Raw genomic sequence first — 17,932 nt, forward strand, 5'->3', positions numbered from 1 at the left:
TGATGAAATCACAGCCACTGAAACTGGGAAGGGCTGAGCACTAGGTCGGCTTTGAGGGGGAAATTCCTCACACAGTCTACATGGGTGGTCTCACCGCCTTCGCAGAACCGCCATGTTTTTATAGCCTCTCAGTCCCAATTTTACTGACCGTCCCTCAATAGCCTTACATGCCTGAGTGACCACCAATAGCTGCCTTTGTCCCTCACCTGAAACCCTGCTTGGACTTCTCTACATGTCCACTTTCACATTGTTGGCAAAGCTTAATGTTGGTTTATGTTTCCCATACCGCTAATGTTCTGAGAGTTGATTGTGTTTTCATAAAGATTTTCCAGTTTTGAGTACCTCTTGTCTTCATTGTGAAAGATTTAAGTTTTTAGGCTCAGTCTGAAATGGACGAGGTTCTCAGTTTGTACATAGCATACCTCTGACATGTGTCATCAATGTGGCCTAGTATTTCACAACCAGGGTCAAAACGGACATGCAAATATTTCCAAATATCATGCAGGTAAACATGCTTCGAGTTTTGCGCATTTCATTCTTTTATCCATACATCTGTTTCACTAAAAATTTAACATATCTGTCTTTTCATATAACTAAATTACAAGATAAACCAGACTCATATATATACATTACATCTTTATACAGATCTTCAAAAAATCTGTTTTCCCATCAACACAAAATTGTGAGAAATTTCCCAGCCCTAAAGCTGTTGTGTTGGAAATGAAGTAAACAAAAAAATAAATCACTATAAATGTTTCGAGTTCAACATTTTCTTTGCCTTCTCTGGAAACACCATTCAATCTTGAAGTAAATTGTCCCGTCATCTTGGGTGTTCAATTAAGTAGATCTTGAAACCAAATCAGTCCTACCCTTTCAAAAAGTGGCGGCCGACCTGATGACTATACAGAACATAAACTTCCTCACATAACAACAACCCCCAACAGGTTTTTTACTTGAGGAAACTCAAATGAAAACAACACAGGCCTCACAGAAAGGTTCATGACTCTAAACAAAATAACATGTTTTTTCTGTTTAAGATTTGCCTCAGAACCTTTGAGTAAATTGTAAAAACATTATGACAATTCCATTTTTACCGGTTTCCAGAAGTCTTAAAACTAAAGAAATAACTGAAACTGAACATTATTGGCGTGAAGGTGGGAAGTTTTCAAAGAAAATGACAACATTTAGGAAGAAGGCAACCATAAGTGGTGCAGTTGTGCCTAATCCCATTGCTTTTTTGTCAATAAAGTATGTTTAAACCAAGTATGACACCAAGATGATGTACAACTTCAATGAATAAGTGATACATCTGTGTCTGTCTCACTGTGATTCCGACTACATGGGAAGATGTCAGCCCTTGTTACTGTAGCTGCTTGCTGTCCATGTGGCACGCCACCAACAGTCTCCATATAAAACCTCTCGCCTATAAAACACTGAACCCAAGCTGTTCCCTCCGTCAGTCAGCAATCAAATTCACATCAGAGAGAAGCCACATGTTTTCGTCATTTTCAAACACAATTGAGCTTTCCTGACTCAACTTACACCATCTCTCCAAAGAAAGGTACCTACAATTTCCTGATCAAAACAATAAACAATAATTTTTATCCAAAATTCCTGACTTAGATCTTACTTTATAAAATCTTGATTCCAACTTTTGGGAAGGAGAGACAAACAATGTGCTATGTGTGTAAGTTCATGGTAGACAGACACTGGGACAGTTACAAAGACAGAAAAAAACAAAGGGGCAGGTAATATTAGTCAGGTAGGTGATGTGAAAATCAGATTAACTGATTCATCAAGGGGTCTATGTCAGAGTGATGGAAGCTAAATACATTCCCTATTACTGTGCCAAAAGCCAGAGCTCCCTATCTCCTCCTAATCTCACTTACTATGATAATGGCAACCGAAGCTAACAATATCAGACAGGCTTACTGGGTGGCTGTTCTTTAATACCGACACATCTGCCTCAAAAGATCAGGTATACGAGTAGCATCATAAACATTCGCCTCATACGTGACTTGCCATAAAGCCTGTATATATCTCACTGGGGCTGGTGGAACATTCATTGTTTATTTCATAGCAATTTCAACTTGGGATCTTGTCATTTAGTTTCATGCTTCATCTTGTTAATTTCACTGTTTCTGAGCATTTGACAATAACAGAGGCCAATTATTTTTTTTTTCATTAAATAATTATTTCGTTTAAATCATATTCTATTCTATATCGTTCTTTCAAATTTAACAGTTTCTCCACTTTCTTGTCTTTACTTTTAGTTTCTTACCTTCCTTCCTCAGTTTCTCATTGTTACAGTCTGGATTTTAACATAAACAGATTCTCACCCACTTTACAATAATAAGTTGCCTACCACAGATTCTCATCCTCTTTACAATGCTGAGCTGTCTACTAGATTCTCACCCTCTTTGCAATGGTGAACTGTCTGCCAGATTTTCACCCACTTTACAATGGTGAGTTGTCTACCAGATTCTCACCCATTTTACAATGGTGAGCTGTCTACCAGATTCTCACCCACTTTACAATAATAAGTTGCCTACCACAGATTCTCACCCTCTTTGCAATGGTAAACTGTCTGCCAGATTTTCACCCACTTTACAATGGTGAGCTGTCTACCAGATTCTCACCCTCTTTACAATGGTGAGCTGTCTACCAGATTCTCACCCTCTTTACAATGGTGAACTGTCTACCAGATTCTCACCCACTTAACAATGGTGAGCTGTCTACCAGATTCTCATCCACTCATTCTTACCCACTTAATGGATAACACATGAGATAACATATGAGATAACACATCAGATACAAATCTCCAGGAAACAAGCCAAGTAGTATCATAATGATCACCAGAACTAAACAAGTTCCTTGCAAATCTACATGCCATGTCATGTGAACATCAAGTTCCATTAGAAATGTCACACTGTGTGAAAACACAGCACTAGTCCACATCATCTCATATAATCAAGTCTAGATGACATGTTATAAAAAATCCTAAAATATCAATATCATCTCACTATAAGAACAATACTGACATTATAATGAGGCATGTCTGTACACAACAAGAATCAACAGGGAAAATAGAGACAGACTGTCCTACCATCAAATATGAATTTAACAATGATTATTTTAATGATATAAATGTGTTTTTTTCAGATGTTTTAAGGTCTCTCTTTTCCTGCTTGATTTTAAACAATAACACATAAATTGTGACTTACTTTACAACAAAGTCAAACTCTGCTCCCACCAGCATGATAATCCCTAGTAAAGTGGACACGGCACCATGGACGACAGGTGCGAATGTGTGCTCCAGTGACATCAACATGCGTCTGTTGCGGTTTCCAATTGATGTGATAAATCCCTGTCACCAAGAAAGGCAAGTGTTACTAAATCATCAAGGCAAAACTTCCTTTGGTGATGAATCTCAGAAAATATGGAATTAATATTGAATACATTAAAATCTACATAAATCTCCCCATGGAAATTTGTTATAAATAGCAATCTTGATCAATCACAAAGCTACTGAATTAGATATATCCCTGTGGTGGTAGGTGGCCCTGTGCAGAGAGCTCAGGTCACAAATAAGTTGAAGTTAAGCAACCTTAGGCATGGAGAGTCTGTGGATAAGTGATAAGCTTGACCTTTAAGAGTTCGCAGGGCTTCAGTCCTGCCCACAACAAAGCATGTTATACATGTGGTCTCGCCTTAGGCAAGTGAGTTTGTTCAAAATTGCCTCTGTTCACCCAGCAGAAAATGGGTACCCGGTAGGAAGAGTCATGTGACTATTAATCTTCTAGCACCACACAGGCAGCTTAGGTTCTCTCGGGTAATAATGTGCTGTGATTTGTTTATTAGTACTATGACCATTCACCTAGTGTATGGTCTTTAGCCCTTTATAGATGCACTTATTATTATTATATGTGAAAGAATGTGAAACTGAATACAGCTGGCTGTACATGAGTACACAACCAGGCTCCAAGTAACTGTCAATCACACCACGATCTCTGTGACCTTTAGAGGCTGACGCTTAATCAGTAGCATGTGTGGCAAGACTTCCTATATTTATTCATACAAATGACTTTATAATTCTACCCAGTCTCATCCCACCCTAATCAATTGAGAATCACTTGCCAGAACTTGTGGCAGAACATTTGACATTTGCATATTGTATTTTGTGTTGTGTTCTCAGTCTGCGAGGGGGGAGGGGTGGGGAGGGGAAGGGGGAAGACCTACCACAGCCACATGGAGGGTGAACTCGACTCCAATTCCCACTGTCATGATGAGGATGACGGCTGGTACAGCACTTAGCTTGATTCCAATAATCCCCATGAAGCCAAAAAGTTCCAAGAGTATCATACTCAGCACCACAACCTGCCAAATAAGGAAAATACTTAAAACCTAAAAAGACTGTTGACTCATAAATAAATTCGAAACCCTCAAAATTAATCCTGGGTGTTTGTAATTGAAAACTTCTTGCTTTGGTAGTGTTCATGAAGACACATGTACTTTAAAGTGTTCTTGAAATTGTTGCGATCATTACGAAAAGTTCCATTGCCACAAATGAACATATGAATATGGGCAAACATTTAAATTCCTCTTCTGAAGCCATCTGTGCCATGATGGCTGTGTCAATAGGTTCCCCACGTGTGGACGCCACATCCCTGCTGGGAAATGTCTTCCATCCTTTTCTGCTATTGACATACTCCTAAACATTGACAGCTACTGATTGTTACTCAAACACTGTCTGTTGGTGTTTCTCTCGTTAGCCCCGATTTTCTTACCACCAAATACCTCATGCAGTTTTTGTAGTTAACAAACAAAACTTTAAATTTATTTTTTTTAGTTCAGATAAAATTCAAGAGAGCATGGTTATTTTCTACATTCGAAGACACATGGTGGTCTAAATTTCAGCCCAGTATCTTTAATTCAAACACGCTTACAACACATACTATATATACTCATAGAAGAAAATACAAGAACGCATGAAAGTACAAGTGTTCCTCTATCTATTTCCTGAATTTCACTCACAGTGCCATATATACCTTGTAAAGAAACCTGGAAAAGAATAACGGTACACTGTACTTTCAAGTGTTCCCTTATTAGTTTCCATGAGAATCCAGTTGCACTGAAATTGATGCAGAAGAGAAATAAATACGGATAGAAATGATAACATTACTGAAATGTAAATGAAACTGACGTGATTGAGAAGAATAAAACCCTGAAATGTACATCTTTGTGATGTCAATGAAATGCATGTGAAATTGGTGACAAATGCACGAGACACTGGCGACAATGAATTGTTTAAGACACTGACCATAGTGAATTGCCACATACCACAATAAGAGCGACCCATGGATTCATTAGCACCACTGTGAGGACGATGAAGGTCACAACAAGGCTACAGATGATTGACAACATCATGTAGAAGCGCAGGTTAATGTACTGCTCCCAATACGTGAAGGGAATTCCGCTGGGGTAGTTTGGGAGTCCCCTTGCTGAGAACTGGTCACAGATATCGCGGATGTTCACAATGGCCTTGATGGTTTCTTCTGTGTTTGACAGATTGGTCAGGTAAAACGGTAGCTGTGTGTAGATCAGTGGCTGAGACTTGGGAACTGAAACAAGAAATGTAAATCATAAACACCGTTTCACAGTCCACAAGATCTGAGTACATACATGTCAAACAAACCAGAAAACACCCAAATCTCTCACATCATACAATTTACAGATTGGTCTTCAAGTTGAACTAATGCCACAAGTGTTTGTTTTGAATGATAATATTTCAACTGCGACCTACTTTTAAAATTGGCCTGATTCTTGTCATCGATCCAGAAGTTTGGGATAGGATGGAAGTTTGCTTGTGATGCAGTGTAAGCTATGACATCATTGGACGTCCATGCTGTCAAGTAGTTGTAGAATGCTGGCTGGTAAATGAGCCCCTTGTCATCAACTAGTCGGATCTTATTTGCCTGGTAAAAGTATAAAATATACATAAATTTATTAACCAGAACCATTTGTTAATAAGATCCAATTATCATCAGTGTCAGTGACTTTTCTAATATTTGACCATCCTCAATATTGATGAAATATATTTTTGCTTAAAATTAGCTTGCATAATATATATATGTAAATGTACGTGAAATGTACATTGACATCCATTGAGGCGAAATGCAAGCAATGCCTACCTGCTCCATGTCGACAGGCTTGTTGACATCCCCTGTTTGAACCAAGAGCTTGTATGCCATAACTGCCTCTGCTGTCGCATTGTCGTACCATCCCTTCTCATAGAAGCGGCCATCTTGCTGCTCTCTGTCATAAGCTGTCTGAAGATCTGGAGACAGACAAGCGACACTCATTACACAGCGGCCAAGTTAAATATACATCACACTCTGCAACTGCCCACTGAAGAATGTACCCACCACTATTGTGTGTGAAACAGACAAATTCAGGTGATATCACTGATAGCTGAAATTGACAAGAAATATATAACATTCTACCAGTTGAGTGAGTCGTCTTCAAGGTTTAAAACTTTTGCCAGCCACATAATATGAGAGGAAACTAAGAAAAAGAGAATAAAACCCATTCTTGGCCTGATGCTCTGATCAGACCACTAGGACAGTGGTTGAAATAACTTTAAAATTTGTACAGTACTCCGGTACAGCTGCACATGTAAAATCACACGTCCTGATAAGTATTCCACTATACCAGCGAAATTTCTTGTTGATGTTTTTAAATAAGACTAATTAACATTGGAAAGTCAACTGGACACTGGTACAGCATCACATACAAATTTGCTTGCCCGAGAGAAAAAAATACTGGACTGGGCCGTCGGGCAATGGGTTATTTCCACCTGTAGGGTGTAAAACACTGTCAATGATACTACAGAAGTCAACATACCTGACAACCACTGCCTGAAGAGATCCAGCCAGAAAGGACGCACAGACACGTCTTCGCGCTTGATGATCTTGTCAACCCTTTGAAATGCTTTATGATATTCATACAACACATCCTGTCTCCCTGCATAGTCAAAGTTTCCCTGAGTTACTGCATAAATATTGTAGAAGCCAAAGTATTTGGTCTGTTCTTCCAGGAACTTCCGTTCCTTAGTTCCACGGGGCACAACGTCCGTTAGGTCAAGACCATCCTTGACTTGCACTGTTCCCCAGATCCCCAGAATTAGGAGCACCAAGAAAAACACAACCACAAACACCTGAAACAAAAACAGGAGGAAAATTCAATACCCAAGCAGAAATATGATCACTTATATATTGTCATGACATGCTTACTGCTCATATAAGCGCATCTGAGCAGGTGATCTGGACATTGGTATTATATAAATATATATAGATATGAAAATAATAATACAGATACATCACAATAACTGTGAAATGGCATGGAATGTGTCAGCATATGCAATTTTCTGTGTTCTCAAATTTCCCATGATCCATTGCCTTGCTGACAAAAAGGTTGTTTCCATCTACCCATTTGCATCAAATGACTGGTGAATTTGGTCTTGTTTTAATTATCTATAGTACTGTATAATCAGATTGATTTGTTCACATTATTTTCATATGAAAAGTTTCACATAGGACCAGGAACCATAACAACTCAACAATAATGTTGCTAATTTAGCTAACTAATCATTTAACCTTTGCATATAAAGCACAGGTTTTTCAAGCTGGTGTCGTGAGCGACCATAATCCACAAAGCACCTTCTCAAATAAACTGATGCTGCGTTAGGCCATATAATACAAACACGTCACCTCACTCAATAAAACTGAAAATATTTCTGAAGAACACCATAAAAATGCCTTCAATCCCATGATAGTGTTCCTGAATAAAACACTAAAGTCATGGGTCAATTTATAAGCCATTGTCTGGACTGTAAAAGTCCTGACTCTGGCTCAAGTTCCGCAATAACCTCAGTTTCGATGTCTCCATACATCTAGTTGAGAAATACTTCAGCGGTTATTGTTACCTGGGATTTCAAGCCCACCTGTAGGTGATGCTCGTTAGCAATCTACAATGGGTGAGAGCGAGCTATTGCTGTCGTTCTGTCTATTGTATAAGCTCCAGATAATCTCCCTTGATCAAACAGTGTAACATGATCTATTGATGCCAGTGGACAGAGACAAACAAAGATCATACCTTGGTCGGTGTCTTATGATCATTGCAAACACTGGTGGTGTGTTTATACTCTGCTTTATCAAACATCCAGTTAGAATTTCATGCTTTGGAGTAATCAACTCTTTAAAGAAACAGATCTGCCCTTGGATCACAAATTTACTTGCAGTTGGAATTTTTAGTTAATCATCTAGTTGTATTAGTCAGCAAATGTGATACTGACAAGGTTGAAGTGGGTATGAAATATACATACCTTTATGGGAGTTTTCTGTAGAGAAGGTGCGTAGATATTAGTGGCGAAGCACGTGAGAGACCAGGAGAGACATTCGCGCTGAGCACGGACACATCGATCCCTGCATGTCGTGCTTTCTTCAGGTGTTAAACACTGACGAGATGACGTTGTTGATGGGCTACCTGCTGAAAGAATCACAAAAATAAACCATAACAATTTCACTTGTTTTATATCAGTAATGATAACATAATCCTTACTCATCTGCATGATCTTCCTTGAGTTGTTTATCCGAGTGAAATCAACACAATATTGATGCATGAATATTTATCACATGTCATCTAAATTAAATCAAAATAATATTGATGTAATCTCTAACTCACGAGACCAAATCGATAAAGAGTTATTCCTCCCAACAGAATCACTGTCCTACCATCACCTTGACAAATAAGACCTGGTTAAGAATTGGTCTTCAGCAAACCATGCTGGTCAGGCTTGCTGACTTGGTATTGTGTAGATAACATTCATGATGTCAATCACTGGATTGTCTTTTCCACTCATGCCATCACATAGCCAGAATATTGTTGAATGTGGCTTTAAACAAAACCTTTTTCACCATTACAATGGATTATCACTTGCCTGATGATGAAATGGAGTTATTCCGCTGAACAAATGCGCCATCATTGGGTGCAAGTGTGGTGATTGTGTGACCACCATCGGGCGAGGAGTGGGTGATGGTGTTGTGCATGACAGTGTTGTAGCTGGGAGGTGGGCTGTAGCTGGGTGGGGGACTGGCTTCACGCTGAGGGGCTTCTACATCTTGGGACTGGGGCTGGAGTTCTATCACTTGTGTCGTTCCGGGACTGAAGGCAAAACAATGAGCTACAATCATGCCACAAAATTTCAATTTATTTTCACTGAAATGTTACATGATGCTTTGTTATATTATATCATCCAATTTGTCATAACAAACAACAGTGAAATTACTGCTAATAAAAAGGGCAACTATGGGTGTTTACCTCTGAAAACAACAGAGGACATCCAATCGCTTGTCTTCTCTTCGCACCAGGTCTAAACTGATGATGGCAGGGAAGATAAGTAGAACTGAACCCATGTTGAACAAAACCAAGATGGCCGCCTGTAAAAAATTGCACTTAGTATGAATTCAGATTAACTTCAGGGTCTCAGGATATTTTTTTCTTAAAATATGCCCAATCTCATTCAGCAAGCAGCCCTCCCCACAAATTAAAACCAACCCTCACTTATTTATTTTCTAATCTATTTTACATGTAAATCAATTAAGAACACTACAGTCTCCAACAGAAGGTGAAAGATCAAATTACTTGACCCCCAAGAACTCCACACAGTGTGGGTGGCAAACTCTCAGCATCTCCTAAGAGGTTTATAGGCCTCTCCAGGAGGGTAATTGATTGTGTTCGGGTCATATAACAGACCATTTGATGGACATCTGGCCCCACTTCCTGTCACACTTTCTGCAGGCCCAGGTCAAGCTGGCTGGGGTCAAGCGTAAGACAGAATATATCATTAGAACTAAATTGCTTAGTAAAATAATAGAAAATGACACAATGGTGAAAAAAGTCGCAATATTTGTAAAAGTGCAAAAGCTCTAATAAAACTTTTTAAAGACATTTACCTGTAATGAAAAAGCTCGCAATGCTGGAATTGGGATAATGGCCGCTGTGAAGAAGGCTAACATGTTGCTGATTGACGTCAATAGCACTGTGACACCAGTTCTCTTTAAACATTCACCTGTCTGCTCCTGAAAACAAAACAACATCCATGAAACTATGTGAAAGAAAACAAAATGTAGTACTTCTTTAAACAAAACAACTTTTTTTTAAACAATCACAAATGCTTAATGTTGATTCTCAGTAAATTAATGTAGACATTGATAATGCAATATACTTAAATGAAATAGATTACAATTAACATGATCTTAGCTATCAAGAAGCAGAAAATATTTTTGTCTCCACAAAACAAATTTTATTTGCTGTGAAAAGTGCAAACTTGCTGATACAGCATTTATCAAAACACTGCCTCACTCACTTTCATTCAACAATGTTTATGAACATTTCATTAGCTATTCCACTGTAAAATGTTGAAAGTGTGAACAATCTCTTGAAATATACATGCATCAGTTTCAACAGCTGACATGTGACAGCAGAGACCATCTCTGGTGACAGTGAAATGAAAGTCGTTTCTTTGGAGTATGATGCTATTTCAGTTTTAGAACACAGTGAAACATGAAGAATGTAAGAGCAGACAGTGAGCTGTAGAACAGACCATGAGTAGTGCAATAGACATGACAATGTCATGTGAAACACGTTGAGGAACAGCAAGAATATCAGTAAGATCAATTACCACTGAACTCACGGCGTCCATGAAAGCACTGAACACAAATGACAACATATCATTTCAGGTATTCATGACACTTAGATACATACACGTTTCATTCTATTTAATAACAACAGCAACTACACAAGTGTCAGCAGTTAAAATTTAAGTTAAAAGAATGAGTTGTTAGGAACATAGCTTTCAACCATATCGCAACCTGTATTGATGTGATGAAGTGCTGTGATGACACAGACAGGGTGAGACAGGACATCCAATACACATTGCTGTGATTCTACTAACTTGGGAGAAACTTACAAGTAATACCAAGAATTGGTTTGTTTGTGAATGGTGCAATTTTAGAATGAAAGTTCTACTGTGATGTCTGTTTTTCACACACTACATAATGTTATACAATGCTAATATTTCAACAGTGGAAGTTGGATCAAGCAACTCTCTCCAAATATGAAAGACTTTTGTCAAAGGAGTGTTGCACGTAAAGTCTCAATGATAACAGACTGGAGCACCCCTGCACCCTGTATTGACAAGAAAAGACCAGAATGAAATCCGTTTCAATTTACAACAAATAATATCAACACTGGATCAAAGAAACCAACATGTTGCACATTTCTTTCATTTGTGACTTTTACAGTAGCCCCTGACCCTGAAATGTACATGTTTTTCACAGGTTTTTGACCCCTCGACGGGTGTGTTTCACCAGGTGGTCTCTTGAGTCCAGACTGAGGGAGGTACGAATCTCAACAAGGCACACGTAGCAAGGATGAGTAGCAAGGATGAGCGGTCCATTTCACAATGATTAGAAAAGCAAGATAAACAGGAAGCTGTTCAGTAGCAGTGAGGTAACTGACGATTTTAATCAACACAGACATATAATGACGTTCCCCATTAACTTGAGTGTTTGAAGTTCTGGTTGGTCAGTATTTGTTATGGCCTCTACTTAACGCAGACCGCCACTTCCCTAATACCGGACCATATGTACTGACCAATGGCTAGTGTTGCCAGTGGACCAGATAATTAGCAAACTTCAACATAATTAATGTATTGGGATTTCAAAACAAGGGCCTTCATGTTGTTTATCCAGGTGTTCTAGGTCAATATTTCAGAGATTTAAAGCTAACAAATTCAACATCTCCCTTCCTGTTTAGGTAACTAATAAAAAGTAAATACACTTCCAAACATAATATACACAAAAGTACATGATCATCAAAATATAATTAAGTTTTTAATGAATATTATCCAAAGCAAAAATGTCTGAGAAGTATCATAATGTCTCACAACTTAAACTAAAATAAAACAAATAATTTTACTCATATGTTGATAGTAGCCATCAATTTATTTCTGGAGAGTCTTACAGCTGGCTGTTGCTGAATGACCCCCCAGAGGGCGCTGTTAGATAGTGAATTGTGTAATGTAACTCTAAACAAAGGGAGATAATGATGAAGAAGACCACCCAAAGAGTAATCTGAAAGGAATGCTAGACCCATTTCCATTCTTTCAATGTATACAAACATGTCATGTTAAAAAAAAAGTTGTTTCCCTTTCTGTAAGCAGATCCTACGAGTGCTTTTAACCCTCATGATGCCATTGATATTTTTTGTAACAGAAAATAAAACCATGAAAACCATGGCTTTTAAGTACCAAATTAATCACAGCGGTTTAAAATCATCAAAGATTATGCAAATTGATTAATTAAAATCAGAAATGATTACATACATAGGTTAGAATTGAAATTCAAACTGAAAGAAAAAAAAAATACATAGCAGAAATGGTACCATTGTCTTAACTATTTTTATCAGCATATAACAGACATTATAATCGGACAGAGTCTAAATACAAAGCTGCCGAGACAAAATCTCCTTAGCAGCAAAAGCAGCACTTGGGGAGGAGAACAATGGAGACATAGTGCAACACAAGTGAGATACAGGGAACCAAGAACAATGGGATAGCATCTGTAAGCGCCAGTGTATTTAGTCTACTATGCAACTGTGTATATTTGTGCCTGTGATTTCTTCGCCTATGAAGAGACTGGCTCCTCATCTTGTGAGGCTGTATTGTTCAAAGTAGATCTTGTGGACACCCTACTTAACCTGAGAAATAAGATGCAAGAAATTTTAATTTGGGGATGGAAAGTATGGCCTTGTGATTAAGTTGAGTTGACTGGATATTTAATGAAATATGTGTCCGACATGCAGGTGATGTGCATTTGACACTAGCATGGAATGACGTAAATAACGAAATAGACATGAATCTGTGCCTGTAATGCTGACACATATATCAGCAATGATATAACATCAAAGAGCAATCAACAGGTGAAATCAGACATACATTATGGTTAATTTCGAAAAACATTTAACATTACTACATGAATGTAATTACAATTTTTTCATTTGGTTACAAAAGCTGTTAGGGTGCGACTACTGAACAGATATACTAGTATTGACATACGTTAGTAAAGCTTGCTACGATCATGTACATAGCATGAAATCAGCAACACTTACAGAATATGGTATTTTGCTTTGACCAATTTCCCCATGTGTATGTGCAATCAAGAACATGTCATCCACACCTAACCCAAGAGCAAGAAATGGGATAATCTGAAAAGGAAAATGACAAAATAAATAATCTTTCACAATTCTTCATAAAAATTTAGAGAAAATATAACAGTTTGTTCAAAGCCTTACAAAGGTTTCAATATAATTTGGGTTAAAATGAGTAACATTTATAACTGAACAAATATTTGATGATATGGTGGCTGTACCTGCGTTGTGGATGCATTGAACTTAATTCCAAGAACTGAACACACTCCAAGACCTGCCGCCACGGACAGCGCCACCAGCAGCACTCCAGCCATTCCGATGCCACTCTGGGAGTGGACAGCATCGTTCCATTTCAGCAGTGACACACAAGCATAGACAAACTGCAACAGATGGTCATAGTCACTAAATTGTGAGTTTCCTAAATGGAGAGCCATTCGGGCAGTTCATAAATTCAATATTAAACTGTAAATTTGGTATTACCTAATTTCATTTACACTGAATTAATGAATTAATATAAACTTACCATGAGCACATATCCCAGCACAACCCTGACTCCACTTATACTTGAGAAATCTTTCATGATATCCAACAGTGATGTGTAAGAGAATGCATAAACATTATCTCGGGCAGTGTCATTAGCAATCTTATTGAGGATCTGAAATTAAATTCAACATTTCAGTGACTTAAAATGAATAAAATTACATGCTGGTCATACAAATATATAATTTGGGGAAAAAATTAAGGGATCACATGAAAGGACAAAGGTTCCTTTATTCTTTTCCAAGGTTTCTTCACAAGCTTTGTGAAAAAAAAAACTGGAGTAAAATGTGCTTTCATGTGATCCCTTGCTTTTTCCCCCTCAGTATGTTACATTCTTCAATTTACAGAGCAAAGTCATCAATAAAACATGACAAATAATTTAATGAAAACACATTTGAAAATACATTTTCCACTTACATCTGAGAAATTTCGCTGCCATGTTTCTAGTGCTCTCTTTGCATGTTCTTGTGACCAGGCCACACTTGCAACTTCGCTTGTTTGATCAAAATATTCAAACATTTCTTTCTCTCCCATCAGCTGGAGAACTGACTGAAAGGCCTCCACCCTGGAATATACAGATATGCTTGACAGTCACTGTCGCTCTGTATTGACATGGTGTTAATGGCTGACTGATAAATGGGACATCAGTGGGCATGATATTGACAGAATTGGTATGGCTAGCACTGATATTGACTTAAATATTGACTTAAATACTGACAGCAATGATATTGACAATATCGACTGACAACACTGATACTGACAGCAGTGATACTGATAACACTGATATTATCAATACTGATGTTTACAGCAATGATATTAACAATGCATATATTTACAGCCATGATATTGACAACACTGACATTGACAGCAATGATATTGATGATACTGACACTGACAGCAATGATATTGACAATACTGACATTGATATTGACAATACTGACACTGACAGCAATGATATTGACAATACTGACATTGACAGCAATGATATTGGCTTAACAGTCCCCAATGATGCCACTGGTACTGAGAGGACACACTGTAGACATACTGACCTGATGATGTGGCCAGTCTTGTTCTTCTTGACACCACCCACAATGAGGTCCTCCTCCCAGTGCATGTACTTGGTAGCAAACCCGCTGCAGCCATTTGTCAACTCCGCTCCAATGTCTGGGATCTGTACAAGAAATGTACCCATAAGACATCACCCTTGGAAACCACAATTTCTGACAAAAACCTATTTAGTTTGTCCTAGTGGAACTCAAATTACATTCATACAACATATTTATTAAAAATTCCTGAACAGAAACTCTAAGTTGAAATTTCCTTGAATAGTCAGAGTTTAATCAAGTTATAAAAAAGTCTGTTTCAGTGTTTAAAATTTTGTACTGATCCTATGCATTCACAATTTATTATCAACACTCAAAATAATATCATTAAAAAGAAATGCATATTTCCAACTCCAAAAAGATTCTCACAGGTGTGGTATTCAATAATCATTTTCCATTTGGTTAAAACGTAATAGAACAATAAATAGAGGATAAACAGCATAATACATCAGACCGTCAGCTTTCATCTCAAATTGGTCCAGCATTGGTGAGGACAGTAGTGAAAAGGATTCTATGGGAACTTCATCAGCAGAGGTATGCTGCTGCATGAATGCAAGAAGTATCACATTTAGTAACGTGAGGCTCAGGTCATGGGAGTTTATTTCAATAAAGCAATTTTTTCAAATGTGGCTGGTGTGTGGCTGCTTCATTATTCTGTGTTCATTTCAAAATAGGCATCGTTGATAGCTGTTGGCATCATCATAAATGTTTGGGCTTCAGTTATGACCCAAATATTTATAGTGTTTTTCACAATTATAGAGTTTATGATCTTAACATCTTTGCTGACTTAAAACTTTATTCTACCTCTTAGAAAAAGGTATGTAAAAGAGGTATGAAATTCATTATACTAAAATACTTGGACCATGAAAGATAAATTAGTTTTATTTTTGACTCTGAAGAAAAACAGTTTTATGATTGTGAGTCAATATGAAATTCCTAAATATGGTGTGTTAATTACAATACAATGTTGTATGACCCAAGTATCAGAGATCATATGATCTATACAGAGGCCGTTTTAGCAGACATCCAGGTCCAAAAGGTCATGTGATCATATATCTGGGGATAGTTGATTCTGGCATCTTAGACTTTGTGATCATATATCTGAGACAGAGGCCATATGATCATATATCAGACACCATCTGCTTTAGATATAAAATGAAGCCATATGATCTATACACAGGCCATGTGATTAGAGGTCATGTAATCACATATCAAAGGACATGTGAACCAGACACAGACCATTTGATTCAGAATGAGACACGAAGGTCAAAGAGAACCACAGTCTTTTATCAGTGCTTTTCCTTCCGCACCACCATGTCATGAACCATTTCATTTGTCCAACCTAAACATATGGACTGACTGTGAACTGTGAGACTGACAGAATCAGCTGTAAGTATAAATGTCACCACAGATGAATTCAGTCACAGGAACACGCTACAAACACCTCCAATCACAGCTGGTGGAGAAACTGGGCAAGCACTCAACAGGTGATGCCAAACTGCCATCACAGTCAAATATTAAAACGCCATCTAGCCAAATATCCACACTAAGCATAAAAGTGAGCACTGAGCAAAAAAATAATCAAACACTTACATAAAGGGAGTCGCAAAATTTATTTAAGTGGTAACACTAACATGTAACCCTAGAGGCAGCAACAGACGTGCAATAGTTGTCCACCTGACTGGCGTGGGGGTGCAATGGGCGAGTGTCTTCCCATACCTATTCTTACCCTTACAATTAACACTGTTTACACCTGTTTATAGCTAGAAGGGAACAACTTGCGTTAAAACTGCAAGCCAGGCAAGGTTTTGATAAAACTGCAGAAATCACACGTATTCCAACACACCTGGTCTTGCTACTCACGTAAAGAAAACAGTCGTTATCACTACCTCAAAGATGTGTTTGTTCCCCTATACACTTCCCTCAATGCCACCCCGATGTCTCTCATTCAGGGTCAATGGCCTGACCCTATGGGTGGCAGGGGGGCAAAGAAGCTACTCTAATAGAGAAACACTGGCATCTTGGGGTACAGACATTTCCAGGTTGGTCTTCCTGGCTCCATCAGCATGATATCTTGATTATAGATGAAAAATAGTTCTTACCTCTTTTGAATAAAAGTTTGGGGCAGATTCAGGGCATTCTTCATCATATGGGTTGAGGCAGGGCTTCGTCATGTAGGCATCATAAATCCCAGCCTGCAATACATGTCAGCACAGTGACAGGAAACTGACAAGATATTGACACACTACTGACATATTAAAGGAAGCATTTACAAGATATTTTGAAGCTATTGACAACCGTCTGGCATATAAAAATATAAAGAAGTTGACTACCCAGAAACTTGGTTTTCCTTCTACTATACAACTTCTAAGATGCCTCTTAAAGATACAGGGTTGGAAACAGCTTTTTGAGAGAGAAACTGTTGAGAAAAAGGGGATGCACACTTCATTTTCACCCGAGTTTCAATGGCCCACCACTGCACCACCTCTCCTAGATCCACCTATGTTTAATAGTCTTCTACCAGACTCCATACTGGGTTTTCATGTCATCAGTACAAGATGCCTTTTAAAGACATCTTGGCATCTCATGTTAAAGTGACTACTGTCATGATAAAAAGCTGAAGCAAGTTACTCACCCTATCAAAAGTCTCCTCCATTTCCTCCACTGGAAAATAGGATTCAGCAAATTTCAGCTTTTCAATCATCTCCCTTGGGTTCAGGTTTGTCCAACTTAATTTTCCAAAAAAGTCATTCCTGAAACAAAATAACTGTGTTATGTTTTGCATTCGGATCATACAAGTTCAACTGAAAAAAATGAAATTAACTGACATTGCTGATGTTTATTAACTTTTATAGCAAATATACAACCTGATAGTGTACTTGACCCTAAACTTCTGGATGTTGAGAAATGGAGCTTCTAATTGAGTGGCGGTTTATTTTTGCAATTGACGAGTTTTTACTGACACTGATGATGTTGTGAAGGCTGTAGACTCTCAGGAGCAGGAGGCAGGATTTAAAGAG

The 17,932-nt window shown here is 38.1% G+C and overlaps 1 protein-coding gene across 3 annotated transcripts in view; it reads right to left on the reverse strand.

Moving 5' to 3' along the window:
- The window catches only part of LOC137290781 (protein patched homolog 1-like), a 60,933-nt gene that overhangs the window by 12,423 nt on the left and 30,578 nt on the right, over window positions 1-17,932 (reverse strand). The window contains exons 7-23 of one of the 3 annotated variants that reach the window (XM_067821902.1): window positions 17,548-17,665; window positions 17,015-17,107; window positions 14,859-14,980; window positions 14,227-14,374; window positions 13,793-13,924; window positions 13,491-13,649; window positions 13,231-13,326; window positions 10,014-10,139; window positions 9,379-9,497; window positions 8,999-9,222; window positions 8,384-8,544; window positions 6,904-7,216; window positions 6,192-6,337; window positions 5,804-5,975; window positions 5,341-5,621; window positions 4,240-4,377; window positions 3,225-3,367 (exon numbers count right to left, since the gene is read on the reverse strand). In XM_067821902.1, the coding sequence (XP_067678003.1) occupies window positions 3,225-3,367; window positions 4,240-4,377; window positions 5,341-5,621; window positions 5,804-5,975; window positions 6,192-6,337; window positions 6,904-7,216; window positions 8,384-8,544; window positions 8,999-9,222; window positions 9,379-9,497; window positions 10,014-10,139; window positions 13,231-13,326; window positions 13,491-13,649; window positions 13,793-13,924; window positions 14,227-14,374; window positions 14,859-14,980; window positions 17,015-17,107; window positions 17,548-17,665 (2,691 nt within the window). Of the gene's footprint in view, window positions 1-3,224; window positions 3,368-4,239; window positions 4,378-5,340; window positions 5,622-5,803; window positions 5,976-6,191; window positions 6,338-6,903; window positions 7,217-8,383; window positions 8,548-8,994; window positions 9,223-9,378; window positions 9,498-10,013; window positions 10,140-13,230; window positions 13,327-13,490; window positions 13,650-13,792; window positions 13,925-14,226; window positions 14,375-14,858; window positions 14,981-17,014; window positions 17,108-17,547; window positions 17,666-17,932 lie in introns of all 3 variants that reach the window. The other 2 variants (XM_067821901.1, XM_067821903.1) reach the window with 2 other exon arrangements.

This window comes from Haliotis asinina, chromosome 7, assembly GCF_037392515.1.
Source record: "Haliotis asinina isolate JCU_RB_2024 chromosome 7, JCU_Hal_asi_v2, whole genome shotgun sequence".
In the NCBI taxonomy this organism is placed as follows: domain Eukaryota; kingdom Metazoa; phylum Mollusca; class Gastropoda; order Lepetellida; family Haliotidae; genus Haliotis; species Haliotis asinina.